Source organism: Lissotriton vulgaris, chromosome 5 (genome assembly GCF_964263255.1).
Source record: "Lissotriton vulgaris chromosome 5, aLisVul1.2, whole genome shotgun sequence".
NCBI lineage: Eukaryota > Metazoa > Chordata > Amphibia > Caudata > Salamandridae > Lissotriton > Lissotriton vulgaris.
In genome coordinates, this window is record NC_141693.1 from 1,961,435,478 (window position 1) to 1,961,454,519 (window position 19,042).

The 19,042-nt window shown below is 45.3% G+C and overlaps 1 protein-coding gene across 5 annotated transcripts in view; it reads left to right on the forward strand.

The window, feature by feature from the left end:
* Positions 1–19,042, forward strand: part of VARS1 (valyl-tRNA synthetase 1) — a 210,202-nt gene that overhangs the window by 184,769 nt on the left and 6,391 nt on the right. For all 5 annotated transcript variants that reach the window (XM_086924647.1, XM_086924645.1, XM_086924644.1 and 2 more), the window contains exons 26-28: positions 3,124–3,279; positions 17,449–17,655; positions 18,084–18,195. In XM_086924647.1, coding sequence (XP_086780773.1) covers positions 3,124–3,279; positions 17,449–17,655; positions 18,084–18,195 — 475 coding nt within the window. The remainder of the gene's footprint in view (positions 1–3,123; positions 3,280–17,448; positions 17,656–18,083; positions 18,196–19,042) is intronic.

Genomic DNA, 19,042 nt, shown 5'->3' on the forward strand with positions numbered 1-19,042 from the left:
CTCACCCAATGGCTATCCAACAGCGCCGACATCCTAGCACCGTTGAAAAAACGCCATATCAAACTAGGCAGCAAAAACGCCTCCTGGTTCAACAATGATCTTAAGAAATCAAAGAAACTCTGTCGCTCCCTCGAGAAGGCCTGGAAAAAAGACCCAAACACCAGCACCAGGGTTGCCTTCAAAAACGCACCCGCATACACCATCAACTAATCCGGTCTGCCAAAAAAGCCGCATTCAAAGACCGACTAGACAACAACGCCCACAACAGCAAGGAATTATTCAACATCGTCAAAGAATTTACCAACCCATCAGCCAACTCCAACGACATCACCCCCTCTCAAGCCCTCTGCGACTCCCTAGCTTCCTTCTTCCACAACAAAATCGCAGACATCCACAACAGCTTCGACAACCAACCCGGACACCAACCAACCCAACCTTCTGCAGGACCTTCACCACCCTTGAACATCCTTAACGACTGGGATGCAATCTCCACTGAGGATACCATCCGCCTGATGAACTCCATCCACTCAGGATCCCCAACTGACCCATGCCCTCACCACATCTTCAACAAAGCCGACTCCATCATAGCACCACACCTCCGAGATGTCATCAACTGCTCCCTCAACTCCGCCACCTTCCCGGAAAGCTGGAAACACGCAGAACTCAGCGCCCTTCTGAAAAAACCCACAGCTGACCCCACCGAACTCAAAAACTACCGCCCCATCTCGCTTGTTCCATTCCCGGCCAAAGTCATCGAGAAAGCTGTCAACAACCAGCTCGCCACCTTCCTCGAAACCAACAAATCCCTCGACTCCTCACAGTCCGGCTTCCGTGCCAAACACAGCACTGAGACCGCACTTATCGCAGCAACAGACGACATTCGAACTCTACTGGACAACGGAGACACAGTCGCCCTCATCCTCCTCGACCTCTCAGCTGCCTTCGACATAGTCTGTCATAGCACCCTTTTACAGCGCCTCAGAAACGTCGGAATCCAAGGAAAAGCACTGCAATGGATCACCTCGTTCCTCACCGGAAGAACCCAGAGAGTCCGCCTCCCACCATTCAAGTCAGAAGCCTCGGAAGTCATCTGCGGCGTGCCACAAGGATCGTCACTCAGCCCCACCCTCTTCAACGTATACATGAGCCCCCTCGCGGCCATCGCTCGCCAACACAACCTCAACATCATCTCCTACGCTGACGACACTCAACTGATCCTCTCACTCACAAAAGACCCTAACACCGCTAAAACCAACTTACACGAAGGAATGAAAGAAGTAGCCGAGTGGATGATGCACAGCCGTCTGAAACTGAACTCAGACAAAACAGAAGTCCTCATCTTAGGCACCTCCCCCTCCGCCTGGGATGACTCTTGGTGTCCAGAGGCCCTTGGAAAAGCACCCATCCCGACGGACCACGCACGGAACCTGGGCGTCATCCTGGACTCCTCACTCTCGATGACCAGACAAGTCAACGCCGTTTCATCATCCTGCTTCAACATTCTTCGCATGCTCAAAAAAACTTTTCGCTGGATCCCCACCGAAACTAGAAAAACGGTCACCTACTAGTCACGAGTCACCTGGACTACGGAAACACCCTATACGCCGGCACCACCGCAAAACTCCAGAAAAAACTCCAACGCATCCAGAACGCCTCAGCCAGGCTCATACTAGACATCCCGCGTAAAGAACACATCTCTGGTCACCTGAAAAACCTCCACTGGCTCCCCGTAAATAAGAGGATTACTTTCCGCCTCCTAACCCACGCACACAAAGCACTTTACGAACTTGGACCCGAATGCCTCAACACACGACTGTCCTTCTACACCCCCTCCCGCCAGCTACGATCCTCCAACCAAGCCCTTGCCACTGTACCTCGCATCAACAAAACCACCATGGGAGGCAGATCCTTCTCCTACCTGGCAGCTAAAACCTGGAACTCTCTTCCCATCCACCTTCGCCTTACTCAGAACCACCTAGCATTCAGAAAGCAACTTAAAACTTGGATATTCGACAAGTAATTCCCCACCCTTCCTCAAGCGCCTTGAGACCCTATGGGTATGTAGCGCGCTATATAAATCTCTTGACTGACTGACTGACTGAATGGTCTGGCAGACCCCTGCATCTTGCGGGCAGTAAGAACCATAAATTTCGTTTTTTCAGTATTTATTTCTAGGCCCCTATCGAGGCAGAAATCTTCAAAACGCTTCAGCGCATTCTGGAGCCCATTAGGTGTTTTGGAAATGATGAGGGTGTCGTCCGCAAACATGAGGATCTGGACCCGCTCCCCAGACATCGCAGGGGCGTCGGTCATTGCCCAAGTCAGTAGTCCTGCTTTTGCCAATGCTTGTTCAAATGATTTTTTTTTATCGCCGCCACATGCTTCTCATTTTGTCCACTTTTCGTGTGGGGCACCCCTTCCTTAGTATCATTCCTTTTCTTAGCCCTTTCTATTCCACTCCTCCCTCTATCTTTATCTCCTTTTCCTCATTTTTTCAGGTTTGATATTAAGCTTCTTCCCTAACTTAGATTCATGTAGAGACCCACAGTTCTTTTTCTTTTTTTAAACAATGTTTTATCTGTTATTGCAATTTGTGTTCTATTATTTTCAACCAAACTGTATTTCTGTTAATTATTTTTCTTCTATTCAAAGGGTTTTCAGTTATTTAGGTTTTAAAAAATGGACATCTATTATTTTTGTTTTTCTTTGAATTTGGAAGCTGCAAGTTGCCTTCTGTTTTTTAAATCTGGAATATATCCAGCATTGGATGTGCGTTATTGTACATATATAAATATAAATTATGTCTTGTTCATGGAACATATAGCTATATCAGGGAGAAGATTTCAGGTTACTCGGGATGAATGTGAAGCTCTAAGTTATTTCACTGCTTGGGATGTTGAGATCACATGTCAAATGCTTCGTGCTGGAGGACTCCCACATTTACTTTCAGAGCCCGATGTTTGTGAATCGATTGCATTTCCCTAATAGAACTATTGTTACAAGAGCGTTTGGTTGTGGTTAACCGATTTGTATAGAATGTAAATCTGCTCCTGTCGTTGGCTGTTTTAACATCTCCTCTCTTGCTCTTTTCGTCATCTCGTCTGTCTCTTTACACCATTGCAGCCCAGCGGGCAGGAGAGCCTGATAGACCGATGGGTGTTGAGCCGTTTATGCCATGCTGTGGAGTTGTGCCAGGCCAGCTTCGAGAGCTACGATTTCCCCACGATCACCACTGCCATCTACAACTTCTGGCTGTACGAGCTCTGTGACGTCTACCTGGTAAGTATAGACTACACCTATACTGCACCCACGTTCACAAGACCGCAGGAGGGGGGGGGGGGGGGGGGCTTTAGTTGAACTTCTGTTGTGGAGAGCTCTGTGCTTAATTTGAACTGGTGGTTTCCGGTGCTCGGCACGAGCACTTTATTGTCAACGCAGCTTTTATGACAGTATTAGTCATTTGAATGTATATGTAAAGTCTGATTTGTCATACTAGTGGGAGTAAGAGTGCTAGTAGTGATAGTGCTGTCATGGGCAGCCTGAATGGGAGCAGTGGGTGATGCAAGCTGCAGTGACCTGCTGAGAAGAGCCCTGGCATTTCTTTTTTTTATAAATTAAGGACTGGGAGAGCTTAGTAACGCGTCATACAGACACTGAGGGCAAGAGGTAGGTTGGTCCCTGTTGAACTTACAGTAATACAGGCCAGCCACATAGGGAATGAGTGTGAGCTCTCCTCAGATCATACAGAGCTAGAAATGATAGCGACAGAAGATGAGCGGGAACTCTGTGTTCCCACATTAACCATGGCACACATCATCAGAATGCCTACTGGTGCCCAGTGCCGGATTGCGTAACACTTGTTTCCATATCATTGGAGAGGGCCGCCTTGTCTGTGTTCCTACAGGGCGCGCACCTTACCTTTCAGTCATTCCACTGTATCTTGCTAGACATTGAAAGTGTTAGTTCTTTGTGCTTTTATGAGTTGGCTTGTAGAGTATTGTGTTGATAAGCTGTAGGCCTGGTTTGATATACTCCTCGGCTGCTGGTAAGGTGGAAGATCAATTCAAATTGGGTGACTGGAGAGTGGCGTTTTTTAATGCTTTGGTGAGGGCTTTTTGATTCCAGTCTGGATAAGAGGCTCATACTCAATAGATCCTTTCCTTTTCTGATCTCAATGGTGTGTCTGCGGTTGTGTGGTATACGTAGAGGGTGAGATTACAACAGCTGCTGGTTTTTTCTTCTATGGAAGCGATGTATCAAATGTGTATATGGAGAAGCGTGGCTCAGTGGTTAGAGGCGGCAGACCCGGAAGCTGAGATCGGCCGTGGACCAGGGTTCGATTCCCCGCCTCGGTGGGTCTCGGGTTCAAAATTCCACGGAGTCGACAATTCTGGCTCCGGTGCCTACTCGACTCACGGGGTCACACTCTGCGACTCTGGGCAATAGCTTGCTTAATCTCCACAACGGCCCTTCGCGGCGGGATGCCTGGCTTTCACCTTGTGGATACCCGGCCGGGGTATCTCACAGGGGAATACCAGGACGGGTTCCCTAAGCAAGCGCCTTGAGACCCCTGGGTTAAAGTGTTGCGCTATATAAATCGAAACACATTTACATTTACATTTACTTATGTGTCTTGAGGTGAATTGAATATTTGTATTTTCATCTGATGCGTGGTTTCTGTCCAAGAAGTTCCTTTTTCTTTTTTTGTAGAACTATATTTTTAGTTGTCAATGTTTTTACATTGACCCCCACTCATAACTACTTCCATATGAGTTTCCTTTTTCTGCCACCACTAGATAATCTCTGAAGAGTCTCCTGGCCTTCACGACCTGATGAGGTTTTTAAGAGGTTTTTTTTCTTTTGTTTTTGACATTTCTTTTTCTGTGTAGTCTTAGAACCCTCATTAATTTGGTCAGAAGAGATTTTCTTCTTTAGATATCCGGTTCCAAGTTCTCGCATGCAGTCCCTTTTTCTGTTTTCACGTTCTGCTTTTTAAAAGACTTTGCAGCAATCATATTGCCTCGTAAAAAATATATTGCATGATTATTTCCAGTAATAATGTATCCTATTTGTAGAAGGATAACAATGGTTTGACTGCTGCCGCCTGTGCAATGCCCCGTTTTTTCCCCTAAATTAGAAATTGAGCACCAGTGAGTTTTCTGGTTACGTTCTGAGTATTCCTGTTCTTTTACTGGAGAAAAGCAAACCATAATTTGCTTGTAAGTGTTAGGATACACGGCCATTGCTGCACCGCCTTTCAGAAGAGACCAGCCCATTCAAAACATCCAATCCCTCTCTCCCCCTGAGTTCTCAGCTTACTTCCAAAGAAGTGAGCTGAGGCTTTTTTGTCTGTGAGGCTTCTTAAGTGATATTCTTCTCTTTCCAAGCTTTAACCCCCTGAGATATTTTGGATGTTCTTATCTTAGTTCTTTGCGGTCACTCTGTGGAATTCTTGCTTGCCTCGTTCCTTCTATTGGCCCTCTGAAGGTCAGAATAAGGTCACCAGGCCGGGGACTTCTTTTGTGTCATCAGGAAAAGGAAGATTGACTGAGCCTTCTCCACCCAGTGTCTCTTGCTTCACCCTTTGGCTGTGCAGCTTCGGAATGACCCTTTGCATCTCTAGTAGTTTGGTGTGAAGGACAAAGTGTGATACTTTCTAAGATTCAGTACCTGAAGCTAGATGAGTGTTAGGATTCTATGCAGTATGGGACATTGCTATTTGACCTATCCTATAGCCCAGATAGATATGTAAGATTTTACAACCATCGATGTGGGGTTACGCATTACCCTAAGAATTCACCTGACACATTATTTTTGTGATCTCTCCACGAGCACAGAGCGCAGTGATATGACAAATGTCTGCTTTCAGGACAGGCAATGGGAGTAGGTCAACAAAGTGCTTATCAAGGCATTTGATATTGAGAAAATGGTTTGCTCCTCTTTTTAGGACGGATCTCAATAATGAGCATAGGTCCATCAACCTCCAAGACTGAGAAGGATGCTGAAAGCCTGTGCAGTTTGGAGGGTCCTCAAAGCCCTCACTCTCTTCAAAGCCTTCCCTTCTAAAAGGCTCCTCCCCTAAAGCACTGGGAGTGTTTGAGTTTTCTACCCAACTTGATGGGAGTTGTTCAGTAAAGTATGGCTTTTAGAGCTAGACAAGATTCATTCTATACCTTCATTTAAATATCCAGTGCATGGAATTGCTGTGGTACGCGGTACCCATAGGCATTATCTATATCCATCCGTGCGCTGATGCCATACAGCACTAGCTGTAGGGGGAAACCTCGGACATCTTGAATGAGAAATTGTACCCGTGTACCCTGAAGTGTGTGTGGCTAGCTTATGCCTCAAATGAAATCCTAATTATTTTTACTGCTGAGAAGCTTGCTGCTTAGTCTTGAGGTTGAAAAATTGAAATTCTTATCTGGATCATTGTAACACTCGTAGTTTATAGCAGTTAGAACATTGCCAAAAACCTGTTGTATGAAGAGCTATGTAGAAAGCAAGTTGTTTGTATGTGTGAATATTTTTCCACACTGCAGTTTCTTCATTACTCTTCCTACATTGGTAGCCCCCAGAATTCCTGGGAAACGCCTTAGACTTTCATGTCTGAAGGCAAGCCAATATCTAACGAACTTGGAAGGATGCTTTCTACCAGCTACCCCTGCCCAGCAACGTTTCATATTTGTGGTGGATCCTTATCTTGGAAAGTCTCCACAGAGTCTCTTTGGCTCTGAAAAGATTTTTCAACTGGTAATTCTCTGAAGAATGCACCCGCTTAATATTTGGTGCGCTGCTTACCGAAGCCTTGGCCAAGAAAAAACTCACCCATCTTAGTCAAAAACTATTCACAGCAGATGGTTCAAAATGAATAACAAATCTCTTTTGATCCTGAAATGCCTAAGAAATCAGAAAAAAATGCCCTGAAAGAAGCAGTTTCATGTTTTATATCCAGAATTGTAACCGGGCACTTAAGGAAATCCACCCAATTTAAACTTGATGACATCCCATACTGCCCTGAAAATTTACGTGGCCTCTTTGCTCAACACACAACTCCTTTGGGTGCTTTCAAGTGTACCTAAACCTGGTCCTCGCATGACTTGTGGGCCCTCTCTTTGAGCCCCTACACACATGTAGCCTTCAATTCTTATCTTGGAAAGAGGCCTTCCTGCTTGCACTCACCGCTTTCAAACTTATTAGTGAGCTCCAGGATGGGTCATATATAGGGGTAGTAAGGTTTTTATATGTACCAGGGACTGGTAGTGTGTAGGGGTAGTAGGGTTTTTTATTTCTCAGTAATGGGTTGTGTTTAGGGGTAAGTTATATATACAATATTATTTATAAATTAAATAAAAGCGGTTAAAAGTAGTACTTACCTGCTAAGACTGCCGATGTAAACGCATTTTGATTGTAAAACCTGCAGTGTCATGACTCCCAATGTGAATTTATGCGAAGTAAAACTGACACTTAATCACTATACTTAGGCTTTTGAGATTCTATTTGGACTTTTTTCAGTGTGTTGCATTGTTTTTCAAAATGATAAAAATCTGTTTTTATCAGTGTGTATTTGTTTGTGCTCAGTACATAATCCCCAGGATGGTGTTTTTGCAGTGCTTCTAAGGAATGCATGCATGAAGAATGCAGCTCCTGTATGTGTGCATTTTAGACCCTCATGATGTGAACCAAATAAGATCAATGGTGGCTGTGGTGTTTTTATGGAACGACACCGATCATGGAGGCATCTGTATGCACAGTGATCTTTGTTTCCATAGTCCTGATACCTGAGCTTTTAGAAAGCAAAAGTTTGTCCAACTCTCAAGGAAGGACGATGAAATCATAGAGGTGATTGTTGCCCTGGACTGCGACACTGCAGAGAGAGTTCAGCTGCAGACTTGCTAGCCACAAGGAAGCAAGATGCTGTCAATAGTGAGCTGAACACATGTGTTGTGAGCCATGCTCCCTAAAAAGGAGTTCCATTTTTTTTAACTTAAAAACAGATATTCGGCTATGTTTTTATCGGTTATAATAGGTTTTAACTGAAAACCAGAAACTCTACCTATACTGGGAGGAACCCCTAATCTCGGCGAAAATTACAGATTGCCATCACAGTCTTTCCTGGTAATTCATGGCATCTACCAAAGAAGATATCCTGTAAATGTGTGCTCGATCATATATTAAGCTTTGTCCACCTCACTTCTTATCTACTCAATTAGATAGCATAAATGTGGAGTTTGTTAGTATCTCATTATATCTGAGATTCCCAGACCTGCCAGCTTAATGCTTAACATGCCATGAGATCCCCTTAGCCGAACGTTCTTCCACTTCCAAACATATTCATACATGCATATATCTATAATGCAGCTTATGTTGTCCTGTTTGAAGTACAATATTTTATGTTGTGTAATCATTGAAGCAGCAATGTGTCTTAGCATCCAATTATACCAGTTGGCCAGAGTTTCTTAAACCATTCTTAATGGGCTCTTAAAGTTTCTCTCTTGGATCTCCGTCAATGTGGATGCTAGCTCAATTCATAGGTGTTTCCCTGCGGCCCTCACCCAGTGGAATGAGTTCACTAGATAATCTTTCAACCTTTCTCACCAAAAGAGCAAACCCCTCAGACATGCTTAGATTCGCTATAAAATCAATAAGACAGCTCCTTAATGTTAAATACATTTTATCTTTGAAGGTGTCTGTTAAGTTGGAAAAGAGCACTTGCAAGAAGTAATGAAGTTATCACAAGCTAAAGGAGAACATAGATCATCTCTATTTTTAATATTTCTTCGATATGATTGGCTTTGCTATGTATCCAGTTTTAGAATTGTTTTAGAGTACATTTTTGTGTGGTTTTTCACAGAAGTGCATTGGCAATCTTAGAGGCAGGGTGCAAGGAGTGTTCTGCTTTTTTGTGGGTGTGTTTGGCAGTGATTATGTCTGGAGTGAAATAAGGCACTGCAGAGCCCAGAGTGAGTGTTTAGGAGAGGGTACTGAAGAGTGAGTGAAGGCATCAATACAAACTCCAACTCACTACTTGACCGAGTAGAGTTGGTGTTGTCTAAAACTGAAGGAGGCCCTAGAGCATGGGTACTCACAAACGTTTTCTCGGGGGCAAAATTGCAGTCAGGCTTGTGGCCGAGGGTCGTAAAGATGGGCCTGCGCAATTGGGGCGGGGTCCTGGGAAGGAAGGGGTCAGTGAGGGCGGGGCTACTGGTGTAAAAAAAAAGCCAGCCCTTTTTCAAAACATTACTAGAGAATGCTGTATTTCGAAATGTGATATATGTATGTATGTATGTACCCCAAATAAATACTGTCAATATTTTTATTTTTACTGGGATCTGTGTGTTCCTGACCATAGTTTTCCATCTTTACCTTGTTTTGACAAGCACCCAGTTCCCTGCTCTTAGTCACTCAGTTGCGCAGACACTTGGACACTCCCTTTAGTCGTCTCTAAGAAGACACACTCATACCCCTATGCCTCTTAAAGTCGCTCCGCACAATCGTTAACGGCCCTATCGAGAGTTTACAGTACCTTCTAGCAAAACTCAGAAGCGTACATGCAAAGTGCTTTGACAGGGGTAGTTTCCTGTCCTCTGTCCACCCACCTTGCACATGAAACTTATGCATGTAACCCCAGGCAATACAAGCATCAGTGACAGCAGGCTGCCATATTCTTAATGGACCTAGACAGTACATGCATAAATGGTCCATGCTGTAATGTGCATGCATGGGCCCACACAATACATGCATTCATGTACCCGGGCTGTAATGCACATTTATAATGGCACAATGACTGGCATGATGGGCAAGAGACCTGCTGCCTTCTCTTAGTCAATTAGCTGGCCCAACAGTGCAGCAGAAGTATTGTAGTGTCATCTCCAAAATGACTATCCTCTCCGGTAGGTGCATGTCATTTCATAAATAATGCATGTATCAGGCAGCAGGTCTACTACTAATCTCCCTGAGCCCTACAGTCAATGACTGCGCCCAGTGTCAGTTTCTGAGAAATACACCCAATGACTCTGCACCTAATGTCCGCTCCTGAGCCCTCCGCTCACTGACTCTGCACCTAGTGCCCGCACCTGAGCCCTACGCTCAAGGACTCTGCTCCTAGGGTACGTATGCATTCACTCTGACCTGCGCTCGAACTCAGACCCTACCTTATGACTGTTTCATTCTTGCCATATTCCTCTACTGTACCCCCTCACCCCAACTCTACCACCACTTTGGCCTTAATAATTCACTTTTTTCCTGACCCATATCCTGGCACTCTGTCACTTCTTCTATTGTCTTACCCTCCATGTACACCACTCATTCTACCTCTCCCCGACCCCTGGTTCGATCCTTATCTCATAAATGCCTCTCACACTGTCCCTACACCCGCTTTCTATTATTATCACCACATCTGCTCCCAGTACCTCTTTGCTTCCTCTGTCTGGCCCTCCAGCTTCATTATTCCACCCTCTTCACTCTGCTTATACTCATTTCCTGGCCCTCCTATTTCACTATGCCAATAGCCTGTCATTTTGCACCTGCTCGGGCCCCAACACCTTAAACTTCTCACTCTCTCCACACCTCTAATGCAGCTCTTGCTCTCCCTCCATCACACTCTACCCCTATCTGGTCACACCTTTTTAGTGCTACACTTGTTTACTTTATTCAGCATTATTTCTCTCATCCTCCTCATAACCTATCAAACAGCCTGCCCTCTCACGGTGCCCGAACACCCCATCCTACACTTAACCTCTCATTACATGCTACCCTCTCTTGTAGCCCTACTGCGTCACTCAGCGCCTAGCTAGCTCTTTTCTGAAGGAGATCAGTGTAGGCAGGGCTCTGATATGGAAAGGTTAGGTATTCCAGAGCTTGAGTCAAGCATTGGAAACTCTTTCTTGCAAGCAGTTGTGTTGATGAAGCAAAGATAAGGCCAGAGGCCTAGTAGTGCTCGTGGGTCAGTAGTAGGCAGGGAAGTAGGCAGGCTGATTGGACCCCACTGTTGTCATCTGATGTCACGGGGTTTTCAGCGCGCTTTCTTGGAGTTCCTTGTACACCTCTCTCGCCCCTGCATGGATTGCATCTTTGGCTGCTGCGCAACAAATATTCTCATTACAAAAGCACTAGTAATTCCCAACTCATTGCGCGTCCGAAGCAACAGTTCCTTCTGTTGTGCTGTCCTGCAGCTCGGACTGGGAGCCCAAACATTGTTTGAGCCAAAGAGACCTTTTCAATCAGGCACCAGTCTGACTTGCAAGATGGATCTTAGACAAAGTCCCTTCCATTGTTGCTATTATTTCCGCTAAGAGTAGATGAAATGCCTACTCGTTGCCCCGGCGACCCTTTATTAGTTCAGTAGAAAGAAGGGACTCCTTTGTGCCCTCTCAGCTTTTGCTGCCGGAAGTTGTTCCTTCTTAATCCTGCTTTGCCTGCTTAGAAGTCACCACTTTTGTACACCACTCCTGCTATAAGGACCTTCTGCTGTTTGTCTTGAGCCAAAGAATGCAGAAAGAATGTTTCCTGTAGCTTATGATTCTATTGCCAGTTAGCCAAAACCTTTTGATTTCTATGAAATCTATGTATCTACACAAATACTTCAAGGTCTTTCAGTTAGCCTCCACAGTCAGGTGAGTTTTAATAGTTTTTCTGATAAGGTTTACAAAATAAATTTCAAAACAAAAAAAGCATTGGCAAAGCCAAAAGCTCTACTGGCAATGCATGACCTATTGACTTTGTCAGGGCTTGTTTATAGGTCGCTCTTGAGACAGCGTATTCGCTATTGCTGAAATATCTATTGTTTAAATTAGATACATTTTTTTGCAGGTTTAAAAGACCTAGAGCTCATCCATTACTCATCATTGGTTGGCTTCACTCTCATTCTCATTTCTTTGATTTTCATTTGATTCTATCTATTTATCTATCTATCCATCTATCCATCTATCTATGTGTAGAGGGATGGGTGGATTACATGACCCAGTGGCGGTCACCACTGGTTAGTTATAGTTAGGATCATGTTTTCATAGGAAGTGTTTTGTTTTGTGTTGCTAATCACTTTTGCACCGTCTCCACAATACTTTCCCAAAAAAAGTGCACTTTTTTGCCTTGTTTGCGCATGGAAAGTTTCGGGGTCATCTGTCAAGTGGGCGCAGAGGAAACCAGGGGCTCCCAAAAGCATTTTCTCCTTTTATTTTCCTATAGGAACTTTATACACAGCTACAGCTTAAACCGCTGAACAAATGTACACCAAATTTGGGAGAAAGCTAGATCTAGAGAGAGTGCTTTTTGTGGTTTAGTTTAAATCCGTTTAGTAGTTTTTGAGCAATTAATGCTCAAAAACGTTGTATATCTAGGGAAGTGAAGGCTTCAGATCCCGACAGATCTCAAACTGAGATCCGATTGACTGCCCCCGCCTGAACGAGGAAGTGGTGGCAGCCATTTTAGGACTAGGACAGGGTAGACCCCCCCTGGGCCCTAATAGGGTCCAAACACGTTTAAAAAAAAAAAAATCCTGCAAATTCATGGACTATCTTTGGCAAAATAACCCCCCACGCCCCCTTTTTGTTTTAAAGCCCCCTTAGGGGGAAACACATTTATATTTTGGGGGAGGCAGGAGCACATGGCCCCCCTCCCCAGGCTGATTTCGGGGCTCGGGACCCCATCTGACAGGGCACGGGGCAAGTTTCTATGGGATGCCCTTCTCGGGTCGTTTTTGGCCTCTGGGACCTGATCCTCCGAGGCCCAGCCGTTTAGAAAGGCATATGGCCGCCATCCCTCGGGGCAAGTTGTGTAGTAAAGGGAAAGGGGGCATGTAGCCCCCCTCTGTGGGCTGTTTTCGGCCCAGGGACCCCATCCCCCATGGCCCTGCCATGAGGTAAAGGCAGAGGGGTCACGCGGCCCACCTCCCCAAGCCTTCAAAGTCACCGGGGACCCCATCCTCTGGGCCCGGTTAATTTTATTAGTCCTGGGGAGCCCACTTCTGGAACACAGCAGTTTCCCTGCCCACACTGGCGCAGGTAAGGAATCTTGTGTCTGCTCCCGCCAAGCGTGAACATTTACAAAACTCCCACCAAACGGGAGCAAACGAAGTCTGATCCCAGAGGGCGTGAGCTTTTAAAATGCTCCCCCGCTGGGAGCAGACTTCAGATCTGTTTACCTGCCCGCAAGCAGATCAAGATATTGCACCCTGCCCGGAGGGAGCAGCATAAATAGTCAGCTCTCGCAACATGCAGGGGAGATGTCGAGGGCCCTGCGGATCCCCCCACAGCTGGGTGGGTGCAGGAGCACTCACCTTTAATTGATGCGGGCCCCAGGGGATAGAGTCTCTAGGGCCAAAAACAGCTCAAAAAGAGGGCCCACATGCACCACCCCCAGGGAATGGGGGTCCCTGGAGTATTAATAGGCTCCGAAGGGGAAGGTGGCAAGTTCCCCCCTCGCTCCCCTTTAATTTAGATATCGCCCTGGGGTTCCCCGGGGCCTAAAAAGACTTATTGAGGGGAGCCACGCAGCTCCCCTCTCCTTTAAAATAAATAAGGTCCTGGGGGATGGGGTCCTCGGGGCCTAATAAGGCTTAGGGTAGAAGACCATGTGGCCCATTCTCCCCTTTAAAAAAAGTCATAAAATACGGTGCTGGGGAGGGTGTCCCTGGGGCTGTAGGTTAGGCAAAGGCTGTGCACTGCAGGGATTTGGCTTTTTGTATGGTAATAAAATATTACTTTTTGCTTTTGAAAAAACTGGAAATTCTCTGGAAAAAAATAAGGTGAAAGTAACATTATAGTTAAGTGAATGCCAGTGACAACATTATCATTTTAACCTTTTAAAAAGTATATAGAACTAGAACTAGAACTTTAGCTTTATTCGATTTTTAGGTATAAAATCATAAAAGCACATTGCAAAATATATACACAATTACATTTCAAATCATATCATGGTAAATAACGTTACAGCTAAAAATCTTTAAGAAAAATCAGGTACCAAACGAACAGTGTATCAAGTAAGAGTCTGGGTATTAAAAACCACTCAACCCAGAGCCGTTTTGGTCCAGCCAAAAATTGGCCTCTTCGATGTTCTTGTATGGGGATAAAGTGATTCTCTGGGATAAAAGTCAGATAATCCCCAGGTATGTATAGGACCATCTCCTATCTGTGGTTTCCAGGACTGGAGGTAAGGGACGACATTACTGTTTAAAAACTTTATCAGAACCAGGTCACCGGATCTCTCTTTTCGGAGCGGACCCAGCCATCCCACCCTTCTAACACATTGTATACTACCATCAATGTCAGGGGGTAGGGGTCTATTTTTTGTTAGCCAAAATAGGGCCTTATTTCTCAGCGCCTGTTCACTTTCAGTTTTTCCCTTTGTGAGTTCAGGGACCCCAGAAAGGACACCCACGAACGGGGCAGCTTCTGGTGGTAGGTGGATATGATTTGTACCCCTTTGTATATTCCTTATCTTGGAAGGTGACCCTTTAGGTGACGTGGTTACTTTGTTCTGTCCCGTCTTAAAGGAACAGCTGTTTGCTGTTTTTATTTTGGTGGAAACTTTCTCGGTAGCTTGGGTTAGTGTGCCTGGTGATGCCCGATGGAGTTGAAGAACACTACTTTGTGGAGTTGTCAGAGGCTTTAAAATATCGCGTAAAGGCTGTGGTTGGTTGGGGTCGGCCTTGTTTTTTAGGAGTATCGAGTTTGTCCTAGTCATTTCCTCTATTGCCGCGATCCTGTCCCCAAGATCGTTCATTTTTTCAATTAAAGGGTGTATTGCGGCATTAAACATAGTCTGTATCTGGGCCAAGAGGGTTAGTGAAGTTGGGGGTGCAGGCAATTTATTTTCCTTGGCTTGGGAGTCTGTTTGATTTTCGGCTGGTCGTTTTCTTTCACCTGAAAAGTCATGGGAGAACATTATAGGGTTCGTACTGCCTATTTCAGGTGGGCAGGGGGAAGTAGCCAGGAGATTTCCATAGGGTGGGGATGATGTGCTGGGATGAGGGCTTATGATGGCTGAGGGGCAAAAGGAGGCATTAATATGCTCCGATGTCGACTTAACGGCCGCATACTTAGTTTTGCATAAACTGTTAAGTTCCTCCAGGAATGATAAGTTTGGTGATGCGTCAACAGGCGGTGTTGTTTTGATTAAATAATGAACCCTCGACCCCTTTGCCAAGTCCCTAGTCACAGTGGGAATCTTCGGGGCCCCCTTACGAGACATGTTATAAGCAGCAGTTTGTACCTACGAGGAGTAAGAGTGGTTTGGCACGAGATGTCTTACCTATTATATGTGCACGGCCAGGGGGGGTGGCCCGTCCCGGCCTCTTCTGTCCGATGAGGGCCGTAGAGGGCCCGCCCTTTGCCCGGGCTTAGCCCGGCGCTCCCGCGCGCGACTCGCGGTGCGAGAGGTTCTCCTGGCTTTACCCCGCGCCTCCGGGCGCTCCGCTGACGTCACCCGACCGCCGGGGCACCTGGGGGATGTAGTCCCTTGCCCTCGCGGCGGTCAGGGTGCTGGCGCTGGTGTCAGTGTTTCCACGGCCGTTCCCCTCACGGCGGCAGGTCTTCGTGGCTGTTCCTCCCCTGGGCGTCTCTCCTCCCTGTGTGCAGCTTTCCCCAGAGCGCTCGCTCAGCAGTTATAGTTAGCAGAGCTAACTAGAACGTATACCCCTGCCATGCACTGCTTAAGACCTTACATATTACATCGCTCATGGCATGGTCTATGACATCATTTATTACATCACTGATGACCTCTAAAATGACATCAATGATGACATCCAATGAGTGTGCGAGTGTGCTAGCATATTAATTTTCTATCTAAAATTGTACTGCCTGTGTCCAGCCAATCATGTAACAGTTTACAAAACGCACGTGCTTCTAATGCATCATAGATGTGCATAAGCACTGAACACATTATAAATCTTTGTATTGAAGAGTAGCTCTGTGTGCAGATCACAGTTGACGACTTGTGTCCAGTATGTTCCACACAATTATTTTGTTCTGCATTAAAAGTTTCCAACAGGGCAAAGATTATGTACTAGATACTTAGTATTGTAAGCAGTTATTAGACAGAATCGTCTCGCTTATTAGACAGATTTCTACTTAACATAGAAGATTGTGTCCACCAGGTATTAAGCTATGTACATGTGCTCGTTTTGCTTCAGAAGATGAACTAGCTGTAAAGTTTTAATCACAGTATGAAGGAGGCAGGTAGTATCATTTTTAACACCTTCAGACATTGCTTATTTAAAGCAAATAGTATGTTTTTTGTCAAGTGTTGCTTAGAGCATGCACTGTTGATAGTAGATACTTTTTAGTACTCTGTAGTCTATTTTTTATGATAGTTTCACTGTCTGCAAACCGTGTGGTACAGAGTAAGCTCCCTCCATAAAGTGAACACTACTTAAAGCATCCATGTTTCTACTCGTACCACCTTCATTTCTCATGTAGGGTCAATGTGTGTCAGGGGTCTGATACAGGTAAAGGCTGTCTGTAGTAGGGCATTCATTTTGGAACAGACTTTGAGTATCTTGAGAAACTTGACTTTCTCTGAATAGTTGTATACATAACACTGTGTGTGAGGGTTTCCCATATATCTGTGGTGGATTGTTAATGTGACCTTCACTACCCTTGAAGTGTATGGTATAGGGCAATGTTGCACATAACACATGCTTGTTACACCTAAGGGAGTTGTATCGGTGATGGCATTAATGAAGCTCTATATTATTTTTAGCCATTTTGTACTTACTTTCAGGCCTCTAATGAGCTACTAGTTTATATAGTGATATGTACAAATGAAGCTGGGATGATGTCATCACTGATGTTAATTGATATGCCATCAGTGATGTCATAGAACATATCATGAGTGATGTAATATGTGAGGTCATAAGCAGTGTGTGGCGAGGGCGCAAGTTATACTTGGCTCTGCTAACTATAACTGGTGAATTTCTGTTTGTTCTTTTTTCCTATTTTCAAAACGTTACTGTCGTCCCTGACTTATTCACCTAACTATAACGTTACTGAAACCTTTGGTTTTTCAGTGATATACATATGTATATGTATGTATGTTTGGCTTCACCTCTAGATTCGACACCCACAGAGACGACAGCTTCCAGCCCACACATAGGCTTGTTTTGTTTACTGTGAACACGTCTTTGCCTTTATTATGATCAAATAGTATCAACGATCCGCTTTAAGCTATGAACACAGTTGCATAGATGTACAAAATAAAAAATAAAACATTTACCATGTTGTACATGTGCAGCATGATTGAACGTAAAAAATAATGCTATGAAGCAGCCAACGTTGACTGCCTCGTGGCACTTTTATAAATTTAGCTTCAACCTTCCATGTTGTGCTACTGTACAACATAGATAAGAAAACAGTGACCAAGCCAGTAGAGAGCTATTGGCTTTTCCAATGCTTGTTACATTTTTGTCATTATTGACAATCGCCATGTGTTTTTTTTCCCCCCTTCTTTTAGGAGTGCCTGAAGCCTGTGTTCTTCGGTACAGACGAGAAAGCCATACGGGTAGCTCGCAATACACTGTATACCTGCCTGGACACTGGCCTCCGCTTGCTGTCCCCCATCATGCCATTCGTTAGCGAGGAGCTTTTCCAGCGGCTTCCGCGGCGGTCTCCACAGGACCCGCCAAGCATCTCTGTGACACCTTACCCTGATGTAGTGGAGGTAGGTCGAGAGTCATTATTGTGTATATTGGATCTACTGCAAAATGTTATTGTAATGTCACTGTTGTTGCAAGTCTACAGAGTACTTGAGCTGGGTGATACATCCTATCTGATTCAGACAGAAAGGTCACATTTTTTAACTTTATGCTTTTAATAATTCCTAGCACATGCATGACAGGCCTGAGGGGCCTCATATAATGGTATTAGTCACCTTATTACAGTGGTCAGCATAATATCTATTAAAAAACCGACCATCTGAATGAGTCAGACGTTTGAACTGTTCTGATGATCTCTCTGGCCTCCATCTTGCTCTTAATTTTCTATGAGGTTGTGGACTCAGGGGTGGCACAAGGTGCATGAACCTGGTCTTTGCACACAACACCACATGCAGAGATTCACTGCTGATGTCCATGCTTTTTTTTCACACAGCATTGCTGGAGAGACGAGGAATGCGACAGGAACATGGACTTCATCATGCTGATTGTCCGGGCTGTGCGCTCCCTGCGGGCTGATTATAACCTCACCAAGACCAAAGCTGACTGTACGTGAGTGAGCGATGCTCAGACAAAAGGGCTGATGAAACTGCTCCACAATGTCTTGTTAGGCTGCATTATATTTACATTATTTGCCATGTTTGGGAGCTGTAGCATAGTGTTCGATGCTTGTAATTAGGGCTCCAGGGGAAGAGTAGCCTATAGTAAGTGATTGCAGTAAGAACGAAAAGGAACGCGCAGCACATTTTCATTGACTGCAGTGGGACTTAAAGAAAAAGAGATTGCAGAGCATCCTGCGGGGAGGCGTGTTGAACAAGGGCATTTATTGCAATAGGTCTTCCATGAGGAGCGGTGGCAACGAGCTGGGCAATGGGAAGTTTGTAATGCAGCCTTTGTGAGGTGAACACTTGTAGCAGTAGAGCTTGTAGGAGGAGTAGAGGTGCTTAGTCATTGATTGCAATGCAACCTATGGTAGAGGCGCTGGAGCATTTCTGACTGCAGTGGAGCGACCGGGGTGGAAGCACTGTAGCATTACTGGCTGCAGTGGAGCGACCAGGGGTGGAAGCGCTGGAGCATTAGTGACCGCAGTTGATCGACCGGGCAAGTGTTGTTGCATGGTCTGATGTGGTTTGATATTACCAACAGGCTTACAAGGAAAGCGCTATGATAGTCGGTGACTGCAGTGGGACCTAGAGTAGAAGTGCTGGTCACTGATTGCAGTGAGACAATCATGGTCATCTCTGTAGTTACCATGAGGCTTACAGGGAAAGTGTTGGGATAATCAGTGACTGCAGTGGGACCTAGAGTAGAGGTGCTGGGCCATGGTCACTGATTGCAGTGGGACGAACGGGTAAGTATCGGACATGGTCGGATATTACCAAAATGCTTTTGATG